The 21,959-nt window shown below is 39.8% G+C and overlaps 2 protein-coding genes across 3 annotated transcripts in view; both read left to right on the top strand.

Annotated features, from left to right (window-relative positions):
• Positions 1–13,443, top strand: part of LOC107702663 (cAMP and cAMP-inhibited cGMP 3',5'-cyclic phosphodiesterase 10A) — an 89,451-nt gene extending 76,008 nt beyond the window's left edge. The window contains exons 17-23 of the mRNA XM_016505047.1: positions 4,606–4,756; positions 6,250–6,405; positions 8,012–8,184; positions 9,169–9,280; positions 9,451–9,531; positions 9,751–9,839; positions 12,797–13,443. Coding sequence (XP_016360533.1) covers positions 4,606–4,756; positions 6,250–6,405; positions 8,012–8,184; positions 9,169–9,280; positions 9,451–9,531; positions 9,751–9,839; positions 12,797–12,917 — 883 coding nt within the window. The 3' untranslated portion in view covers positions 12,918–13,443. The remainder of the gene's footprint in view (positions 1–4,605; positions 4,757–6,249; positions 6,406–8,011; positions 8,185–9,168; positions 9,281–9,450; positions 9,532–9,750; positions 9,840–12,796) is intronic.
• A 7,015-nt stretch (positions 13,444–20,458) lies between these two features.
• The window catches only part of LOC107702679 (group XIIB secretory phospholipase A2-like protein), an 11,198-nt gene continuing 9,697 nt past the window's right edge, over positions 20,459–21,959 (top strand). For both annotated transcript variants that reach the window (XM_016505064.1, XM_016505065.1), the window contains exon 1: positions 20,459–20,928. In XM_016505064.1, the coding sequence (XP_016360550.1) occupies positions 20,583–20,928 (346 nt within the window). In that variant the 5' untranslated portion in view covers positions 20,459–20,582. The remainder of the gene's footprint in view (positions 20,929–21,959) is intronic.

A 21,959-nucleotide genomic window follows, 5' to 3' on the forward strand; every position in this document is an offset into this window, starting at 1 on the left:
TCTCTTTGGTTTTGAGACTTTAGTCTTTGCAACTTTACAGATCTTCTTTATGCACCAAGAGCTTGTAACATTCCAAAGAGAAAGGAAAAATTGAAATCGCATCATATGACCCCTTTAAGTGTGACCGGTGCCTGAAGCATACATCTAAACACGACAATAACATTGGCCGGTGAAAGCCTATGACGTCATTACCCAGCGCGACCACAGTATAAAAGGGTGCCGGGAGAACACGTCATCCTCTTCTTCGTCTTCTCTACTGTTTTGTTTGAAGCGTGCATTCCGGTAAGAACGAGTCTTTCCTCTTTAAACCATGGCGAGCACTAGTAAGGCATTTAAGAAGTGTGTGGATCCATGTCCTCGTTATTTGACACCTTATGATACACACGATCTTTGTGTCTTGTGTTTGGGTGAAGAGCACACGCGCGATGTCCTCGAGGGGGCAATCTGCGTGCGTTGTGAGTGTTTTTCAATGAAAAAGCTCCGCTCTCGTTTGTTTCGCTTTTTCGAGGAAAGAGGGACAGCCATCAGCTCCCCGTGGTTCAGGACCCGCTGCTGCTGAGGCACGGAGGAAAATGAGCTTGTGGGGATCGCAGGTGGACCTAGCTGATGATTTGAGAGAGAGTCTTTCCCCTTTGCGCTCATCAGTTATGGATGAGAGTGAGCTGCTGGATGACGATGCTATTTCTCTTACATCGTCTGATCCAGCGGCTAGTGCTCTGCTGGCTCAAAGCCAGGATGAGCAGGAGATGTCAGATGAGGACGAAGAAGTCATTCCTCCTGCCCTGCATACGCTGAGTTGCTTGAGGTTATGGAACGTGCCACGGCGAGGCTTGACTTGCCGTGGAAGCGGGTTAAGAAAGTGGCGCCTCGAGGCCGCCTCTATTTTTCATCCCGCATCCATAGGTTTCAGCATACTAGTTATGCCAATATTGAGAGGATGCATGAGAACGGTTATGAGAATATGCCCCCTATTGAAGAGACGCTAGCCAGCTATCTCTCTGTGGGTGAGACATCTTCTCTTAAGGCTCCCTGCCTGCCATCCAAACCCCTTCAAGATACATCTCGTTTGAATGGCAGGGCGTACGCAGCAGCAGGGCAGGCTTCAGCTTCTTTGCACACCATGGCGGTGCTTCAGGCTTATCAGGCTGACCTGTTGAAAGACCTGGATAAAGGCCAGGGTTTATCCCCTGATGAGATGGCTGAGTTGCGTCGCACCACAGATCTCGCTCCCCATGCCACTAAGCACTCTATGGCGGCCATGGTGGTTACGGAGAGGCATCTATGGGTGAACCTGGCGGATATCGGGATGAAAGAGAAGGGCTTTCTCCTTGATGCGCCAATTTCCCCTTCTGAGCTTTTCGCCACTTCCGTCGAGATGGTGATCGAGAAGGCCAAGACGCGCTCAGCTTCCTTTAAATCCTTCATTCCACGAAGGTCCAGGTCTGAGCCCAAAGAACAGAGGGGTCCTGACCCGTCTTGATCTAAGGGTCAGAGGCGGGCACAGAAGACTAGTGTCGCGACTCGCGCCCCTCCCCCGCCTTCGGGTAGGGCTCAAAGGAGGCGTGAGTCAAAGGGTAACAGGAAAGATTTGAGGGAGGTGATCGAGACGAGGCATTCTCAGCGCTCTCGTCAGGACAAGAGTAAAACCTGGGCATCTTCTCACCTCCCTCCGAGAGTTTTAACATCTGCTCTCATCTTCCTCCCTTTAATTCCCCTGAAGCCACCATCCCCTCCACCTGACCGAGGTTAGGTAGGAGCCTCCTGTGCTCACATTACAGTCTCTCATGCTGGACCTATGTTGTTTTTGGTTAGTTTCTATATCCCATAGAACTACCTACTGATGGTCCGGACCCAAGTGCTCTTCGAACTTCGCCTTCAGATGATACCCGTGAGCTTGAGTCATGTGCGGGAGCCGTGGTTGGTGAGTACAATCCATTTCATCCACTCTATTGCTAGTTTATGTGAATTCACTAACTAGTTTTGATCCTGTAACCTGATCCTGTTTTTCTGACTGTGTTTTATGGTTAGGACCTCTGCAAGCACCTCCCCTGCTGAAGTCAGAACCTCTCGCTGTTGACCGATCGTGGTGATGTTCTCACCCATCGGTACTGGATCCAGGCTGGATGTTAGCCCTATTTCTCTGCTTCATGCCTACTGGACAGCGCAGCTAAGTCGCTGGGCTTCGGCGGGAGCCTCTTCTGCCATCAGGTCCCTAGTATTACGCTGATATCTCAGGACTCGTGGGTCCTTCATTCAGGTTGAGCATTTTCCCGGAGTATAATGCTTCGTGACTTGCTCCTTGATGTCTGGGCTGGGTGTTCGCTTTGAGAAGCTGCCCCGGCCAGGACGCACTACTCATATCTCGCCCCGATGGGTGTCCTGAGGTTTGAGTTATCCTCTCGACCATCATGCACATTCTCTGAGCTAGAGCTCCTCGCCGCTGAGGCGTTGAGTGGCTTAACACTCCTTAATTCCACTCTGCAGTTCGATAGGTGGTCAGGCCCACTGGGCTTCCCTGTCACACTGCCCTTATGGTTGAACCAGTGAATTGCCCCTTCACGGAGTGAGCTTGAGTATGCTGTGTTCCCTGAGGTATGAGTGAGATCTTTTTCTGCGGAAACCATTACTGAGTGCCTCGGCTCTGAGGAGCAGTAGCTCTGTAGGCGTGAATGGGTTGTTGGATCCTGTTGCCTCTACAGCTTCTCTGTAGGCCTGGTCAAACGGGATCCATACTCTCTACCGAGTGTTAGGCCAGTCCTGTTGTCTCCTTGGTCAGTTGCCTCTATGCTGGGACCCTGTTGTTCCCTGTTGGAATGTGTGATCCCCTTCTAAGCTGGATCCCGTTTCTGATGTCCCATCTGCAATCATCTGCTCCCTGGACATGGCCGTGCTCCCCTCACTGCGGGAGGGTCTTCTATGAGCTCGCCAGTCCTGGGTGGATTACATGAGTCCTACTTTGCCCTGGGCTAATGATCGCCTCGGTCAAGTTGGGTCCCCCTTTCTTTGCTAAGGGTCGAGCCCTCTGCTCTTTGAGCTCCGTGGCAGCGACATCAGGTGGTTTGGCCACTTGCTGCCTCCCTGATAGGTTGCCCCCCCTTGGCCGAGCCTAGCTGTGCTCCCCTCACCATAGAGGGTCTCTTGTGAGCATGCTGCTCCCAAATCGGGCGCCTAAGTTCCTCTCTGGTTTTGAGAGTTGAGTCTCCGCTCCATTGAGCTCCGGTTAACAGTCATGCCAGGCGGCTGGGCCATCATCTCCCTTCTAAGTAGCTGAGTCCCTCTCATTGGAGAGTCGAATCCTTCACTCTGTGAGCTCCGCTGGGTGGCATGTCAGGACTCTGCCTTCCTATTAGGCTGTTCTCTTGGTGAGCTCGGTAGTGCTTCCCTCACCCTAGAGGGTTATCCTCTATTCCCTCTGAGTACGACTGAATTAACTGTCACTCCCTGGGCGTGCCACAGTCACGTAGGGATCCTAGGCTGTGTAAGTGACAGCTTCGGTTGCCCCGTAGTAACAGTGTTTCTAAATACATGCTATGGTAAGGGCACACGCTGTGCTTCTGTGCACTTTCTATAGTCCACATTGTGGTAAGTGTGCACGCTAAGCATTTTGCATGCTTTCTAAAATCCTGCATGGTAAGGGTTACGTGCTGTCAGCCTCGTTCCCTTTCTCTGAGTTGGTTTAAGCCCCGGTTTTCTCCTTGGGCTCCACTCAACTAATGTATCCCTGTTGATACATTTCTGAAGCAGGGTGTTGGTACCAAGGATCTGTCGAGGCAGTTCTTGAGCAGGTTCATTCAGAACTGGCGGTAGCCCCCTGGGTGACAGGCCAGGGTCCGGGGTGAGTTTTTAGTCACCTGGCCGTATCCCCTCAAAGGAATCCTCTGATTCCAAGCCTTTGAGCTCTGCCCTAGGGCGTCCCAGCCCAGCCCTTAACAGGTAAGTTGTGTAAGGTATGCAGCTCAGGCCTTTGGTCGGAGGGGATATTGTCACTGACAGCCGTCAAGGCGTCCTAGGGGCAACTACCATGGCTATGGTAGAGTTGGTACTTAGTGCTCGCAGTGGTTTCTGGCATGCACTCCCCTCAGCATGGCGGCGTGGGTATACCATTCCCCATAGCGACCTCTAGAGGACGCAGTTCGAAGTTCCCTCGGAAGGGAATGTCTCAGGTTACGTATCTAACCATGGTTCCCTGAGAAGGGAACGAGACACTGCGTCCTCTAGATTCCTTGCAATGCTTCTGATGCAAGCTTCAGATGAAGAAGCGGATGACATGTTCTCCCTGCGCCCTTTTATACTGTGGTCGCGCTGGGTAATGACGTCATAGGCTGTCGTCAGCCAATGTTATTGTCGTTACTGTCGTGTTTAGATGTATGCTTCAGGCACCGGTCACGCTGAAGGTGTTCCCCCATAGCGACCTCTAGAGGACGCAGTGTCTCGTTCCCTTCTCAGGGAACCAATAAACAACCTTCATATAACAATAAGATTAAATCTATTGTCTTAATAAAAATCAATCATTTGGATTGTGCCCGCAGATGAAGAAACACTCATTTACAGCACTGCTATGCCAAGGCAAAGATTTACAGTAACACTTTCTTTGTGTTATTAAAGCTTTGAGCAGGAGAAACTGTGTCGCTTCACTATGTCAGTGCGGAAAAATTACAGACGAGTTCCATATCACAACTGGAAACACGCTGTGACGGTGGCACACTGCATGTATGCCATCCTGCAAAAAACCACTGGGATCTTCACTGAGCTTGAGGTCAGTGTCATTCTCACATTAGCATTTGCAGTGAACTTACAAAAGTGACTTATTTCAACTACGAGCTTCTAACAAAATGTTATCTACACTAACTGAAGAGTGCAGCAACTATTATACACTTATAGATTCATTCTATGTTACTAAATTCATTGTTCCATTTTTGGGGGGTAGTCATTACATTTAAGAGAGGTTTATTTTGCTAGCTGACCATGTGCAAGTAGTAAACAGCAAGAAACAAACTGTGGCCGTTCCTTTTTTTTGTTTGTTTTTTTGGAGGAGGCGTGGCTTTGGAGAGTGATTTGCAGGAAGGGTGGGATCTTATGCTTTCAAAGCTAGGTTGCTATTGCTAGCCTCTCCAAAATCACTCACTCTACTTGTAGTTATATTTAAAGAAATACCTGCATGTAATGACATCTGTAATACATTTTTGTAATTACATCTATAATTATACTGTTAACCCTTAACCCACCTTTTAAACTAACCTTACCACAAAATGGTTTGCTAATGGCGAGAATTGGACCTTAATATAAAGTGTGCCGTTAACATTATAGTTATCTTTGTCGTTATCATTCTTGGTGTGAACCAGTCCTTTAGTGTCACTGAAAAATGTAGTTAGCAGAAGTTAGTAGCTCCATAGTGTGACTTACTCTGTCGCCCTGCTTATGTCTTCTCGCACAGAGGAAAGGCTTGCTGATTGCCTGCTTATGTCATGACCTCTGAGATGATTTTTACAATTTGCATAATTTTAGTAAACTAACTAAAATCTTTATTTGGGCAAAATTGTTGGTGGTGTAAATGACAGGGAAATCATTTGCATACAAATATATTTAATTTGTGTAACTTTAAATTGCTTAAACTATGATTAATGATGATGCTATAATTTATATTTTATAATGATTTTCGTATTTAAGGAGTAGGTCTGGGACCAGGGTTTAACAATAAAAAAAAAAAATAAAATTATATATATATATATATATATATATATATATATATATATATAAGAGGTTTATTTTGCTAGCTGACCATGTGCAAGTAGTAAACAGCAAGAAACAAACTGTGGCCGTTCCTTTTTTTTGTTTGTTTTTTTGGAGGAGGCGTGGCTTTGGAGAGTGATTTGCAGGAAGGGTGGGATCTTATGCTTTCAAAGCTAGGTTGCTATTGCTAGCCTCTCCAAAATCACTCACTCTACTTGTAGTTATATTTAAAGAAATACCTGCATGTAATGACATCTGTAATACATTTTTGTAATTACATCTATAATTATACTGTTAACCCTTAACCCACCTTTTAAACTAACCTTACCACAAAATGGTTTGCTAATGGCGAGAATTGGACCTTAATATAAAGTGTGCCGTTAACATTATAGTTATCTTTGTCGTTATCATTCTTGGTGTGAACCAGTCCTTTAGTGTCACTGAAAAATGTAGTTAGCAGAAGTTAGTAGCTCCATAGTGTGACTTACTCTGTCGCCCTGCTTATGTCTTCTCGCACAGAGGAAAGGCTTGCTGATTGCCTGCTTATGTCATGACCTGGACCACCGCGGCTACAGTAACAGTTATCTACAGAAGTTTGACCATCCGCTGGCTGCCCTGTATTCCACATCCACCATGGAACAGCATCACTTTTCACAGACAGTATCCATCCTGCAGGTAAAGCTCCTACACACTGCGCCAGCTCAGTACGATAGTTTCAAACAAGCTAAATGTGGTCAGTTACACCCACCTGTTATGGGGCACGAACATGTGCACAGACTCCCTTAGATTCTCCAATGACTATATCACTTATGGTATAAAATTGGCTTGTGGGCAGTGGTCTTATGTATGATTTCAGTGCTTGTTGTTTAAAGCTATAGTCCTTGCTAAATGTTGTTGTTCACCCCAGGTGAATAATGTAAAAAATAAATAAATAAATAACAGATATCACTATACTTCCCCAGTTGACTGATTATGTTAAGGTTTTGCAAACATTTTTGCATTGCAAGGTTTCTGAAATGTTGTCTTTAAATATGTAATTAAGGCATTATCTAATTAAAAATGCACTAATTTGCATACATTCCAAGAACAGAAATCTGAACACTGGATAAAGGCAGTTTCAAAATTAATGGTTCATTTCGTTGGCCTATTAGAGTCCAGTTTTGGGGAAAGTTACTTTTAAAAGTAATGCATTACATTGTTTTTGCGTTACTTTTTGTCATCTTAGCTGGGCTTGCTTATTTATTTTTAATAACAGAAAAGCCAAAAGTTATATTTGTGTCAACTATAAAGGCCCTTTCACACCAAAAGTTAAATTAATAAGCTTCAGCCTAAAGGAAGTGCCTCTGCACATCATTCCCAATTTATCTGAACATAGGGACAGGAGAGGAGTCAGTAAATAAATGGGAAAACAAAGTAACTTGCATTTCTTATTTGAAAAAGCAACTCAGATATTTTCTTGTAAAATTAGAAGTAATATGTTACTTTACTAGTTACTTCTAAAAAAAAAAAAAGTAATCTGATTACATTCCCTAAATCAGGAAATATTGTCAACAGCCTGAAAAAAAGTCATCTTTTTTTTTTTTTTTTTTTTTTATAAAATCAGGAGAATAATATATGAAGAAACCACTCTGTAAGACCATTCATAATATCAAAATATAGATAAGAATAAATACAGAGATTGGAATAGATAGTACACTACATACACCAAACGCTGTAATGCAGTAAGCTGCATTTTAAGAAAATGGCCTTTAAAGATATGTATTGTAATTAAAATCTAGAGACGCAAATGGATAACATGAATAAAATAAACACTTAAAAGTGTATGTTTGATGTTTTCTTTCCACTAGTCTGAAACAACAGTTTATAAAAAGCCAAATAGCCTACATAAAATTGACCAAAAACAATGTTTTTGCCTGTAGTGCCTTGCATGCAGAAACCATCACATTGTCTTTAAATGCCATATTGACACAAGCTGAGATACAAGGAAGCATTCACGTGGTAGTGCCATTTATTTACAAATCAGGTATCAATGCAAACATGCCCCCAAAATTTGCGCTGAATGCAGTTTGCATTAGGTCGACCACAAAAAAATAGACTTATGGTCTAATGTTTCTTTTTTTTCCTCATTCCCATATTTAAGAAATTTCCCATCTTGAACAGAGTCAGTTGGTTGTCAGCCATCTCTTGGATGCCCCTTCGGCTTTGCTGCAACTCTCCAGCAGAGCCAGACGCCCCATAAGTGGAGCTTTTGCTTTTTTATTGATCTCTTTTTTTCCCATAGCTGGAAGGGCACAATATTTTCTCCAACCTGACTTCCAGTGAGTATGAGCAGGTGCTGGAGATCATCAGGAAGGCCATAATTGCTACAGACCTCGCCTTGTACTTTGGCAACCGCAAGCAACTGGCTGAACTGCTGGCCACAGGGGCGCTGGACCTGAACAACCGTGCTCACAGGTCAGAGGTCATAGTTCACCTCCATTATCACAGAACTCTTGTAAATCGTACCTCAACTTCAGAGATATTTTCAGGGAGCCACCGAAACAGTGTCAAAGGCTGTGTTTGAACTGAAGTAGTAACATACTGCTTGAGTGAATCTCACAAAAACTGTTACATTTTATTTGAAGGTGAGATTGTTTTAGTGAATTTGCACAAGTACTGAGTAGGGCTGCACGATAAATCGCATGCGATATTTAATGCGCATCTTGTCAGAAAGCCAGTTCTGTAATCAGCGGTAAATCTCCATCACCTGCGGGCTTTCACATTGAGCAGCATTAAGCATTAAATATCGCATGCGATTTATCGTGCAGCCCTAGTACTGAGTAATATTAATTAACTGCATGTACTTACTATAGGGTAAAAGTTAGGTTTTGGTTTAGGATTAGCTGCTTTCAATTATGCATAATTTTCAGTTATTCTGGTATTACTATAGTAAATACATGATGTAACGTAACTATGTCACTTTAAAATAAACATAGAAAATATATCCAAGTTACATTTTTCCCTAAAGTCATAATTTGCCCCTTTTTTACTATTTAATTGTTTTGTTGTTGTTGTTGTTGTTGTTTACATTGTGACATTATTTTCAATAATTATTTTCAATTAAGCACATTTCTTTAATTTAGACACTACTAAATTAAATCAGCATGAATTAAAAGCTCTATGCATGAATTTCTCCCAAAACTAACATTTTTTTGGGGTTTTTTTTTTTATAAATTGGACCAAACTGTGAATGAAAAAGAGAATTACATAATGTTCTGTCCCAGCATTTATTGTGTGGGTGCTTTGTTAATGCTATATGACCCGTTTTTGAAACATATTACAACTTAATTCAAGCAAAGCAATAGATCTTAATGTAGAGAATTCCTAGCAAATGTAATTAATTCACAGCCTGATCTGATCCCGTTGATGAATTGCTGGTTGATTATTTGTCCACCGCAGGGACCGTGTGATCGGTCTGATGATGACGGCCTGTGATCTCTGCTCTGTGACCAAACTGTGGCCCGTCACACGACTCACGGCCAATGACATCTATGCTGAGTTCTGGACTGAGGTAAGCTTTAATCATTGTAAGCCAAGCATGAATCGTTTTATTGTAACAATATTGTGTAATAAAGTAAATGATTGTACAGGTCTCTGTATTGTTTTGAGCGGTATGTCAAATTGCAGGCCAGACCTCTGAAGGACATTCAGTGAAATTGTTCATCTGGTTTGTAATGATAGGGGGATGAAATGAAGAAGATTGGAATGCAGCCCATCCCTATGATGGACAGAGATAAAAAGGATGAGGTTCCCCAGGGACAGGTAAATGAGAACTTTCTGTCATTATCAAGCTCCTAGAAGAACGTTGCTTTTCCTATCCCTTGCCTTCACGTCGGAAATGTGCCTTAAAAGTTGCCTAGGTAGGCAGCTCATTAGGTTAGCGGTTATATTTACTTGTAGAGTAAATGCTAAATTTGAGTTGAGAAGCCATTTTTTAAATTTTCCTTTCTTATCTGAGTCCTGTTTTTCTCATGTTCTCAGGTGGGCTTTTACAATGCTGTGGCTATTCCCTGTTACACCACCCTGTCAGAGCTGTTTCCTCCCTCCGGTCCTCTGCTTACAGCCTGCAGGTCTGTCACAAAAAGTGATCGTAAGCACTTTAATTAAACAAATTGAACCAATTGACTACTATTTCAAAGTCTGTTTGGTATAACTAATATTATAAAACAGATTTCTGGATGAGTCTTGTTCAATATGGCTATAATCACTATATGCAGACCTGTGACCGCACATCAACCTCATCAACATCGATTTTATATTAATGCGCCAAGTGGCTATGGTGCATTACAGGCTAATATTACTTAGTGGAAGCATTGCTTGTTGTGATGAATATAATTTTAAATCATTAATTGATTTTTAATGAAATTATTTGAAGCTTATATTAATACTATGCTAGATTTTGTTTTTTAATTATGTATGGTTTTATTGGTCACACTTTATTTTAAGGTCCAATTCTCGCTATTAACAAACATTAACTATGACATTTGCCTCAATAAACTCCTAATTTGCTGCTTATTAATAGTTAGTAGGGTAGTTGTTAAGTTTAGGATTAAGGATGTATAATATGGTCATGCAGAATATGTGATTTATAAGTACTAATAAACAGCCAACATGTTAATAATAAACAACTAGTTAATAGTGAGAATTGGTCCCTATTCTAAAGTGATACCGTTTTATTATATATATGGCATATATATGTTTAAAGCTAGTGTAATGTTGTTATATCAGCAGGTTTTTGACCTCTTTCTGTGGCATGAAAGTTGCATTTCAAACACTGTTCAAATAGCTCCTGTTTGGTTTCAGAATAATCAGCAGCAGAATAATTCCCTTTAGCTACTGTAGGTTCAATAAGTTTAGCACATATTCATAATCTTTATACAATACATCATTTTCTTTCCTGCTCTGAAACTGGAGTTAATTATGCTGCTTTGCTCTGGTCACATTAACCGACTTCCATTATGTAGCCATTGTGCTAGTTCTGATGTGAGGATGGGTCCGTGTCTAAACTTCTCCCCCCTGCGCCCCTAAACTGGTCGAATGCTTGCGAGCCTCGGTGACCTTGATCTGTGGGGAATGCAAACACAGTTGACGGCGCAATTTGAAAAGCCGTGCCACTGCGTCAGCACCAGGTTTCCAACTGGAATGTGTGGGCAGCCGGCCCAGACGCTCCGGAGCCCTGGTCATTGTGAGATCAGAGAGGGACCAATAAAGGACATCAACATCACTAATTGAAAGAGAGAGTCTAATAGTCAACCATTTTCACCCTCTGTTTTTGGCCTGCATGCTACATAAATGGAACAAAAAGGACAGACCTAAACAAAAAAATTGAGTTAACAAAGTTTTAGAGTTTACCACCTTCTTTCTTCCTGTCTGGGTCAGATCGCCCTGACAGCATTGCTTCTGTTACTCTAGTGACAGACTTCGAATGGCATTTTTAGGGTTGTAACAACTAATCAATAAAATGGAAAAAAAAAATCAGTAATGAAAAATAAAAATTTTATTATCGGTTAGTTCGATCCATTATTTAAAAAAAAAATGTATGAATTAAAGTATGAGAATTACGTAGTGACCAAGTAAAAAAGTTAAACAAATCAAAGTGGTCTTTTATTTCAGCAACACTTCTTGGCTACTTTTCATGTTTGTTTTCATGTTTTTTTCTTCTTTTCATTTTCTTTCTTTTTTTAATAAAAAAAAACTGTGAGGAAATTCATAAACAGTTACACTTTATATTTTATCTGAAAATGATCATTTTAAGCATTTAGAGTGCCCCTATTATGGATTTTTGAAAATTACCTTTCATGCAGTGTGTAACACAGCTCTAAGTGAATGAAAACATCCTGCAAAGTTTTAAATCTGAAAGTGCACCGTGTATAAAGTTATTGTCTGTCAAAAGGAAGATTCGACTCAGAATCATTGAAACGAGTCGTTTTTAAAACGAATCCCAAGCCGTTTCATGTTGACACATGAAACATTAGCATATTGCCCGCCCACTTGTTGGTCTTTTCGAGTTGGTCTGAATGAAGATGCAAATTCATTCTTTGCCACTAGGTGCCGTTTTTGGAGAGGTGAAAATAGCGGTTTCCCCGGTAACGCTGTACACAAAGCAGCACTGCGCTCACAAACGCTGCTTTATCAGGCATTACAGGCGAGATGAAATGAAAATGAGAACAATTGGACCAATCACCGCAGATTAGCGTCACGCAAAGGAGGGGTTTGTAAAAATGAATCGTTGAGCGAATCGTTTGGGTGTCGTTGAGCAAATAAGGTAAAAATAAATGCATATTATAAATGCATATTATAAGACAATGAAAGTGTTTTTTGCCCTTGCATGCATTTCAGCCTGTTGTTGGGGACTCCCAAAACCAAAATATGAAAATATTTCATTACCCATAATAGGGGCACTTTAAGCATAAATGCATTTGTAAGATTTTAAAAGAAACTAATTCATTCAAGTTTGTCTCAATTTTTGACATGAATTACATTCAATATTTAAAATTTTGTAATAAATTCAAAACGTTCAACACAGCAACTGTTACCATTAATCAAATCACCATTAACCATATACTTCATAACCAAAATATATATTTAAAATCGTACACTACCTTTCAAAAGTTTGGGGTTGGTAAGATTTTTTTTTTTTTTAAGAAGTCTCTTGCCTCAGCTCATATGCATATGACCAATCGATTTTAATATGTATTAAAATGCCGTTTATTCCTGTTATGCAAAGCTGAATTTTCAGCATCCTTACTCCTTTCGTCAGTGTCACATGATTCTTCAGAAATCATTCCAATATGCTGATTTGCTGCTCAAGAAACATTTCTTATTATAATTTTGTGCTTTGTTGAAAAAAAAAAAAAAAACAGGGACACGTTTTTATGTCCAGAGGTGAAAATGTGAAAGCAAAACATGCTACTTCTCACTTTAGTCACTTAATTTGTGGATTTTTTGTAATTGTTTTGCAACATTTAAGCTATAGACCAACAGTTGTGTTTTTGCTGTGATAATGTGGAGCTCTCTGTGTTTGCAGGGAAAACCTGGCCCAATGGGAACGAATCGTGCAAGGAGAGGACACCTCTGCATGGGCTTCCACTGACGAGGCTGAGCTGAGCGAGACATCAGACAGTGTACCAGTAAAAGTGGACAACTGAATCTGTGGCACCTGTCCCACAGCACCACCTACACCCTGCCAGAGACACTGGTCTTCCTGTGGACAGTCCCACTTCCTGCAGAGACAGGAGGAAGCGCAGAGGGCAAGCGGGGAAGGATATATTCAGAAAAATAAACAAAACATAATGTTACCTCAGTGGGTGACGGAGGCGTACACTCGAATGACATCAGGGCTCCTTCGTTGATGGCTGGGACTCAAGTCCACTCTGTGTGGGATCACTTCAGCAGAACGGCAGTACTTTTCCTTAGGAGGTGGCTTCTGCATCATTTCACTTAGGTGTTTTTTTTTTCTTTTTTTTTCAGTTTCTTTCGTGGTCTTACATTTGAAGGGGCCTTAAATACCAACCCGAGTTACGATCTGGTTGGGTGACTCGTAACTAAGATGTTTCGTCTAGTTTAAAATGGTACGTTTTATCCTGCTGTGGTCAAAATACGCAAAGCGCACTTGAGTGGATTTATTTTTTAAGACAGACAGAAAGAATATTTTGTCGCATTTGAGGTGAAAGAGGCACGATAAACCCGTGGTCTGATGGATGTTTTATATAATATTTTGAGCAAAAATGTTTTGCAGTACTTGAATGAAGAAATACAGCCTATTCTGAGTGGAGTTGAAAACAAAAATCCCCTAAAGCGCGTCCTTCCAAAGCAAAGAGCTTTTGTAACGGCATAAGTTTGACTCTGAACCTTCCTGGAGTCACACACAAGTCACGGTGTTCCTCACTGAGATCTGCAGCATCTTCCAACCTGATATGAAGTTTAACCCGTTGAAGCTCATAGTGCTACTTATGCTACTAATTAAGGAGTAAATAATGACTAAATTTTAATTTCTAGGTGACCTATCCCTTTAACTCTGTGGACTAACCCCCTTCAAAATATCCCAACCTAAAACAAACAACAACAACAACAAAATTACTGACCAATCCTATCTTAGTAACTGGTGCATCCACCATAAAACCAGACAAACTGTTCCTCTTTTCTAATGTAAGTCTATGAGAATCCTGCATGTTTGGTTTCTTTAAAAGGAATTGGATAGAAATCAGTTTCCACAGCACTTAAAAATATCTAATAGGCTAATGACAACAGAAAGATCAACATATTACGTTCCCTTTTCCCAAATCGAAATAAACCTTGAGAAGTTCATACTGTGGATGACACTTTGTAACTCTCACGCCCAAAGCAACATGATTCACAAGTCTTCAAAGATGATTGTTTTTGTGTAATTCAAACACATTCTTTACACAAACTCAGCAGAGGAATAATGCTTTGCAATGTCACACTTCTTCATCGCTTTATACTCCAGTTTCTATGGGACGTTCTGTAAAGTTTGTGTGAGCAAAGAACAGTAACCAATGGGACGGGAGCTTAGTGAAGGGGCAACTGAAAATGCATCTGACACAGACAACTGCACTTTCTGGAGAGTAAGTTTTATGTCTTCTACATAATATGTTGTCAAATGCAGGCTAAGGTGAATTTCAAGTTGCGACCCAACAAAAATGTTTGCCTTCGTTTCAAATGGCTGAACTCAGTTTCGTTTTTTTCTTTTATTTTTTTTTCTTCTTTGTATCCGTGCAGTCCCTGCAGACAGTGATGGAACTCTGACTGACTGATGGCCTTCTGTAAATACTGCAGGACTGATGAGTGAATGTAATCAATACTGTCACAAACTGCTTCAAGATGCCTGTTAGTTTTTAAGTGTACCAAAGGTGTGTACACCATCGGATATGGGAATGTTAAACATGGCTTCCAATGGTTGTGTCGGCATGCGATGTGTGCACTGTGTAGAGAGACCGAGTTTGGAGATGTAAGCTACATTCTAATGGTGCTATCTTAGGCAGTCATGCACTTTCTGATCCCGTGTGCATGCGAGTGTGTGTTCGCTCTGGAGTAATGCTACCAACCCCCATCTACTACGGAGTCAGAGTTGAGAGGATTTATTCAGCACCGCTCACCTCCGTCACCAAGATCATCCACAACCAGTTGTCTTTCCCCTCATATGCACTATGTTTAGAGACTATTATTATTGTTATTAATATTATTGCTCCTATTATATTATTATTGCCACAATTATTGATTATTACCATTGTTATTTTGTTAATTAGAGTTAAATTTTAAATTAACTTATATTTTTTATACAAAGTTTAGCATTTGTGTTTTGTACAGAACAAATTGTACATTATGGAACAAACCGAATGGTCATTTGGAGAAACTGCATACTGTTGCCCGAGATAAATGTCTCAACTCTAAATGTATGAGCAGTAATTACTTTTATTAAATATTTCTGACAAATACAAATTGTGTAATATTTATTCTGTGAATAATTTTTTTTTTACATTGAAAGATTTACAACAATTAATCTATTTGCCATCTATATTCATAGTTGACTTGAAGTGGAAACAGCACTATGTGCAATTATTTTAACTAATATATAGTAGTAAACAAAAATATATAAAGTAATACACAAACATTAGCCTGTTGTTCAGAATTTTTTCTGTGACTTTTAAGCAGCAGGTGGCATCGTGTTTTCACACAGGTATCCTAGCAGAGTATCACAAATAAAGCTTTTACCTGAACATGATCCACACGTGTCCAAATAGCTCATCTTAATTTTGAACATATACTGAACAAAATTATAAACGCAACACTTTTGTGTTTGCCCCCATTTTTCATGAGCTGAACTCAAAGATCTAAGACTTTTTCTTATTGTGCCAGCCTAAGGCACACCTGTGCAATAATCATGCCGTCTAATCAGCATCTTGATATGCCACACCTGTGAGGTGGATGGATTATCTCGGCAAAGGAGAAGTGCTCACTAACACAGATTTAGACAGATTTGTCAACAATATTTGAGAGAAATAGGCCTTTTGTGTACACAGAAAAAGTCTTAGATCTTTGAGTTCAGCTCATGAAAAATGGGGGCAAAAACAAAAGTGTTGCGTTTATAATTTTGTTCAGTGTATATCTAGAATGAATACAGGTAAAGTGAGACATTTCAGTTTAATCGTCTTCATTAAAATCAACATTAAGTTTATAATATTCGGAATGACACAAAGTTTTTTTTTTTTTACCTCATATCAAGGTGACACAGAAGGGTTTCTTAACATCAAGGTGCGTGTCATCATACCACATAAGAACAGTAAGGGTGGGAAACATGGAAGGTACAAAGACAAAGCCATGTACAATTAAATAAACATAACTTAATCGAATATAATTTTAAGGTTACGGTTATGAACAGTCAGTTTTGTGACTGTTGTTCTGGTATGGGACACAAGTGTCAATCAGATTTTCCTAAAAGGAGAGGGTTAGAATTGCTTGCGTACAGACAGTTCCAGCTGTGAGATAAACTACTCATCATTGCTGCAGTGCTGAAGATGTGGCGAGTCCATTCTGAATCTTTTGCGTCTCGCGCCATCTATTGGCAAAAAAAAACTATAAATCCTCATTTTAGCTTGTCATAAACTTGTGCAAGCTCTCCGTTCATAGTAACCGTTCAGAGAAGCTTTGTGAACCGAATAAACCGATTCATTGAAAAGAGCGGACTCAGCCGAACGAAGATTCAAACTAAAGTCGTGGTATTTAGAATTCTATTACAAAGCAACGCGTAATAGACATATTATGACGTAGCCTGTGCCGACGCGAGTAATTTGAACGTTAGGGAAACATTCAGTATTTGCTGGGTCTTTTCTTTTGTGTGGCTTTTTGTTTGTCAGTCAGTAAAAAAAAGCCCCGCAATAGTGATTCAGAAAGAAAAAAAAAATCCCAGTGATAATGATTAAAACTTTAAAAATAGCCAGCATGAAGCATTGCGAATGATGTAATGTCAAATAAAATAAATAAATTAAATTATGTATTGCTTTTATAGATAGATAGATAGATAGATAGATAGATAGATAGATAGAGACGCATAAACACACAAACACACACACATTATCATAAAATGATGTTGTATTTCTATCTTTCACCAAACATTTTACCTTGAGGCACTTCACTGAATTTGTACTTAGAAAAAAAAGAACTAAATGTGCCCAGTGAAATAATGTTAAATATACATGTCATTTTCTTTTGTGTAGCTTTTTGTTTGTGTCAGTAAAAAAAAGCCCAGCAATAGTGATTCAGAAAGAAAAAAAAAATATAGATAGATAGATAGATAGATAGATAGAGACGCATAAACACACAAACACACACACATTATCATAAAATGATGTTGTATTTCTATCTTTCACCAAACATTTTACCTTGAGGCACTTCACTGAATTTGTACTTAGAAAAAAAAGAACTAAATGTGCCCAGTGAAATAATGTTAAATATACATGTCATTTTCTTTTGTGTAGCTTTTTGTTTGTGTCAGTAAAAAAAAGCCCAGCAATAGTGATTCAGAAAGAAAAAAAAAATCCCAGTGATAATGATTAAAACTTAAAAAATAGCCAGCATGAAGCATTGCGAATGATGTAATGTCAAATAAAATAAATAAATAAAATTATGTATTGCTTTGATAGATAGATAGATAGATAGATAGATAGATAGATAGATAGATAGATAGATAGATAGAGACACATAAACACATACACCACACACACACAAACACACGCACATTATCATAAAATGTTGTATTTCTATCTTTCACCAAACATTTTACCTTGAGGCACTTCACTGAATTTGTACTTAGAGAAAAAAAAAAGAACTAAATGTGCCCAGTGACATAATGTTAAATATACATATGTCATGTTTCAGTTAATATATGCAACATCCTGACAACTCATGTTTATATTATAAATAGAATATTTGATGTAATGTGTCCACTTAAACTTTGACAAGCATCCTACATCAGAAATCATAGCACCCACATCCGCAGCAGAAAGATAGTGTTGGGATTGCTGATATGTTGACAGGTAAAATATGCGAGAGAAACAAAATTGAAGATTAAAATGTATAATGCCTAATGCTGTGGGGTGTTTAGAAAATTCCAAGTTGAATCACCAAATCCCAGGAATGACCCATATGTTTTTGTATATTTTCAAATAAACGTTAACAGCCAACTGCTGCCTTCTAGTGGCACTTCATGAAATGTACTGTAGCACTGAGGTACCGCCCGAATGCTGGAGCTGAAGCAGATTCAGGTGTTTGGTGTGAACTGTTTTCCTGCCTTTTACATTATTTGTATATTCTGTAAAGTGTTGTCCATTAAAAGCTAAGCATAAAGCAGACCTGATTATAATGTTTACGCATATTTTTTCCAATCATCTTTTGTTCTCTATGAATATTAATTTATGAATTCGCTGCAGGGCCTATGATGTAGGCTAAATAGAATTCTTCTTTTCATTAAAATATTTTAAAAGCTAGCCTACGAGTTATTTATATCTGGACTTTTTCATGCTAGGCTATATTTGGAGATGTTGATCAGTGCAGTATTACTAAATATATTTGAGGTGAAATATGAACATTGATATGCATGGCACGCATGATTACAGACATACAGGATTTAGAAATGACAGAATTCATATCGAAATGCTGTTTGGTAGCATTTAATGGGAAAATGGGTATTTATTTATTTAAAAGTCTATTAAAAAAAGCCTATATGTTTAAAAGTCTAAAGTGACCTTTATAGAACTTTATAGTGAAATTTATAAGACTATTCTATAAATAAATAAATCAATAAAAACACTAATGGTAGATGTTAAAAGCTGATCACTAAACAAGAGGCCGTCCCCATCTGTATCAGCCAGAACATTTACACGGAGCAGGTTTGAAATCAGTGACATTGCAGTCCATATGATAAGAAAGTGCACATCAGTTGCACATCAATTGCAATTGCACATAAGCAGCAGACACAGCTCTTTAACAACTATACAGAATGAGTGCTTACTGAAGAGATAACAGTTCAATTTAAAACCTAAATAAACTATTGACAGTTCATGTTGGCTTTGTCAATTGTACATTAATAATGTACAAACTTATGTTCTAAAGCTAAATCATCAAATCCTTACAACCTCACATAGTTTTCAAAGAGAAACTCCATTAAACTCTGCCCAAAACTTCAGCCTGTTCTGACTTAGTGTGCTATGTCATTTCTGATTAAACTAAATACAGAATTCTGGCATGAAACTCTAGATGGTGCAGTCCGATAGGTCTAACTCAATCTGACCTAATGACATCATCACATGGCACAGCTGATTGGTTCTCTCCTGTATTGGCAACCAATGAGCTCGCTGCTCAACATTCAAATATATGATTATTGATCAGTGCTTGCAGTAGCAGTTGCAGCTTCATTCAGAAACCCTCCACCTTCCCCAACTCCACCTGTATCTGCTACGAGGTGATTCATGTACGCTATATGGGGGTTATTTCATGTATGTTATATTTGCAGCAGCAATATTTCTTACATGCTTACAGCAGCATGTTGTGGATGTATTGGCAGTAGCAAGTCTCAGTACTTGCTCTGCCGAGCTAAATCATCAAATCCTTACAACCTCACATAGTTTTCAAAGAGAAACTCCATTAAACTCTGCCCAAAACTTCAGCCTGTTCTGACTTAGTGTGCTATGTCATTTCTGATTAAACTAAATACAGAATTCTGGCATGAAACTCTAGATGGTGCAGTCCGATAGGTCTAACTCAATCTGACCTAATGACATCATCACATGGCACAGCTGATTGGTTCTCTCCTGTATTGGTAACCAATGAGCTCGCTGCTCAACATTCAAATATATGATTATTGATCAGTGCTTGCAGTAGCAGTTGCAGCTTCATTCAGAAACCCTCCACCTTCCCCAACTCCACCTGTATCTGCTACGAGGTGATTCATGTACGCTATATGGGGGTTATTTCATGTATGTTATATTTGCAGCAGCAATATTTCTTACATGCTCACAGCAGCATGTTGTGGATGTATTGGCAGTAGCAAGTCTCGGTACTTGCTCTGCCGCAGCAGCGTAGCAGATCTATTCCCCCAAGACCAAATACATTAACATTGTCATGTACATTACCATGCCAATCCCTCCCAGAGTTGTCATGACAGAAATAATATTTCTAACTTTATGCTTCCCAAAAATATCTAAATGAATTTTAATTCAGAAATTAAAAACACGTTCCACATAGAAGCGATTCAGGTCTCTGTACTCTATTTCATTTTTAAATATATTAATATTTTTAAATATTATTGACCCATAAATCTTATCAAAGCCTTGCAATCCAGTATTACTTCATGCAATCACTATGGCTCATTCAAATTTCATATAACCAAAAAGCTGAGCACGACATAGGCCTTTGAGATTACCAACAGTCTGTCAATGGAAATAATAGTTGAAATGCGATAGCTCTAGATGAAATTATTGTATGAGAGAGGAGACCCTCTTCTAGGTAAAGTGTGAACTGCAGGCAATCAAAGCAAAAAGTTGATTACAAAAGGGGAGTGTGACTATGATTCACTGAGAGAGTAAGCCTCAGCAAGAGATTGGACCTTACCTTTAACCTTAGCACCAATCAATGCCTTGCTGTCTGCTTGATCTAATCACAGTTCAAAGTCCCTTCCACGAGGCACTATCAACAGAGTCTGTTTGTGCTGCTCACTCTTTTCTTTCTAAGCCCTTCGGCTTTATCTGTCTCCCCTTCTTCTTGGACCCTACAGACCTCATAGGACCCGGGGCCACATCATGTTTCCACGTGCACTGCCGCTGCTGCTGCTATGTATCTCCACAGGCTTGGCTGCCACGCTTATCCAGGCCTCTTCTGATGCAGCTGCGGTGGATTCTCCAGCTGACGGCTCTGTTTTACCTGAAGCTCAGGCTGGTGAAACCCCAGATGACATCTTGATGGCAGATGCCCCTGTTGAGGGAAAACCTGCAGAGACCCAGAGCTCCATGCAAGAATCTGAAGATGATTCAGACTGGGGCTTAGGTTCTATCAGAGGGGGTTTCCAGGCAGTGAATGGCTATTTTGACTCCATACTGGAGCTGATGGGGGGTCGAGATGGTGTATGTCAGTACCGCTGTAGATATGGTAAGTGAAATAGTACTTGTATTTTAGTCTTTTTAGTAGAATAGTCTTTGTATTTTATTCTTTGCTCAGTGTGCATTCTAAACGCTTCTCAGATTACTGTCACACTATATGCTTTGGGCAAAGACTTTCTTTCGTTTGGGCAAAGACCTTTCTTTCTCCTGTAGAATGCAAAAGAATGTGAATCTGTACAAAAAAAGCTCAGAAGAATGTTGACTGCTTGTGACCAAGTGTTTCAATCTCCAAAAATAGGCATAACTACTTTTAGTATACTTATATTTTCTAAAGCTTGACTGATGTAGTCAATATGAATTGTCATAGTATGGAATTGAGAAGAATATGTACATTCTTCCAAACTTTTCCTTTTATGCTTCCACTGGAAACAACAACAACAACAGTAAAGAAGGTAAAAAATGACTGAATATGCATTAATATACAGCTACTTCAAAGAAACATTTATTGTGCTTTACAATTTGCATATAGTGTTTAACACTGACACTACTAATGAAAAACTAAATAGGTTTTATTTGATTTAAAGGCAAATCTTCAATACTTATCTTGCTGAAACTGTCCACTGCTTTTGACATGGTTAACCACCAGATCCTCCTGTCAACTCTATTAGCAAAGGGTATCTCAGGAACCACACTCCAGTGGTTTGAGTCTTATCTCTCAGATAGGTCCTTCAAGATACCTTGGAGAGGTGAGGTGTCCAAGTCACAACATCTGACTACTGGGGTGCCTCAGGGCTCAGTTCTTGGACCACTTCTCTTCTCTGTCTACATGGCATCACTAGGTTCTGTCATTCAGAAACATGGCTTTTCATATCACTGCTATGCTGATGACACTCAACTTTACCTCTCATTCCATCCTGATGATCCGACGATAGCTGCTCGCATCTCAGCTTGTCTAACAGACATTTCTTGCTGGATGAAGGACCATCACCTTCAACTCAACCTTGCCAAGACAAAACTGCTTGTGGTTCCAGCAAACCCATTGTTTCATTACAATTTCACCATCCAGTTAGGCACATCAAC

This window comes from Sinocyclocheilus anshuiensis, unplaced genomic scaffold (genome assembly GCF_001515605.1).
Source record: "Sinocyclocheilus anshuiensis isolate Anshui unplaced genomic scaffold, SAMN03320099.WGS_v1.1 scaffold6, whole genome shotgun sequence".
NCBI classification, from domain to species: Eukaryota; Metazoa; Chordata; class Actinopteri; order Cypriniformes; family Cyprinidae; genus Sinocyclocheilus; species Sinocyclocheilus anshuiensis.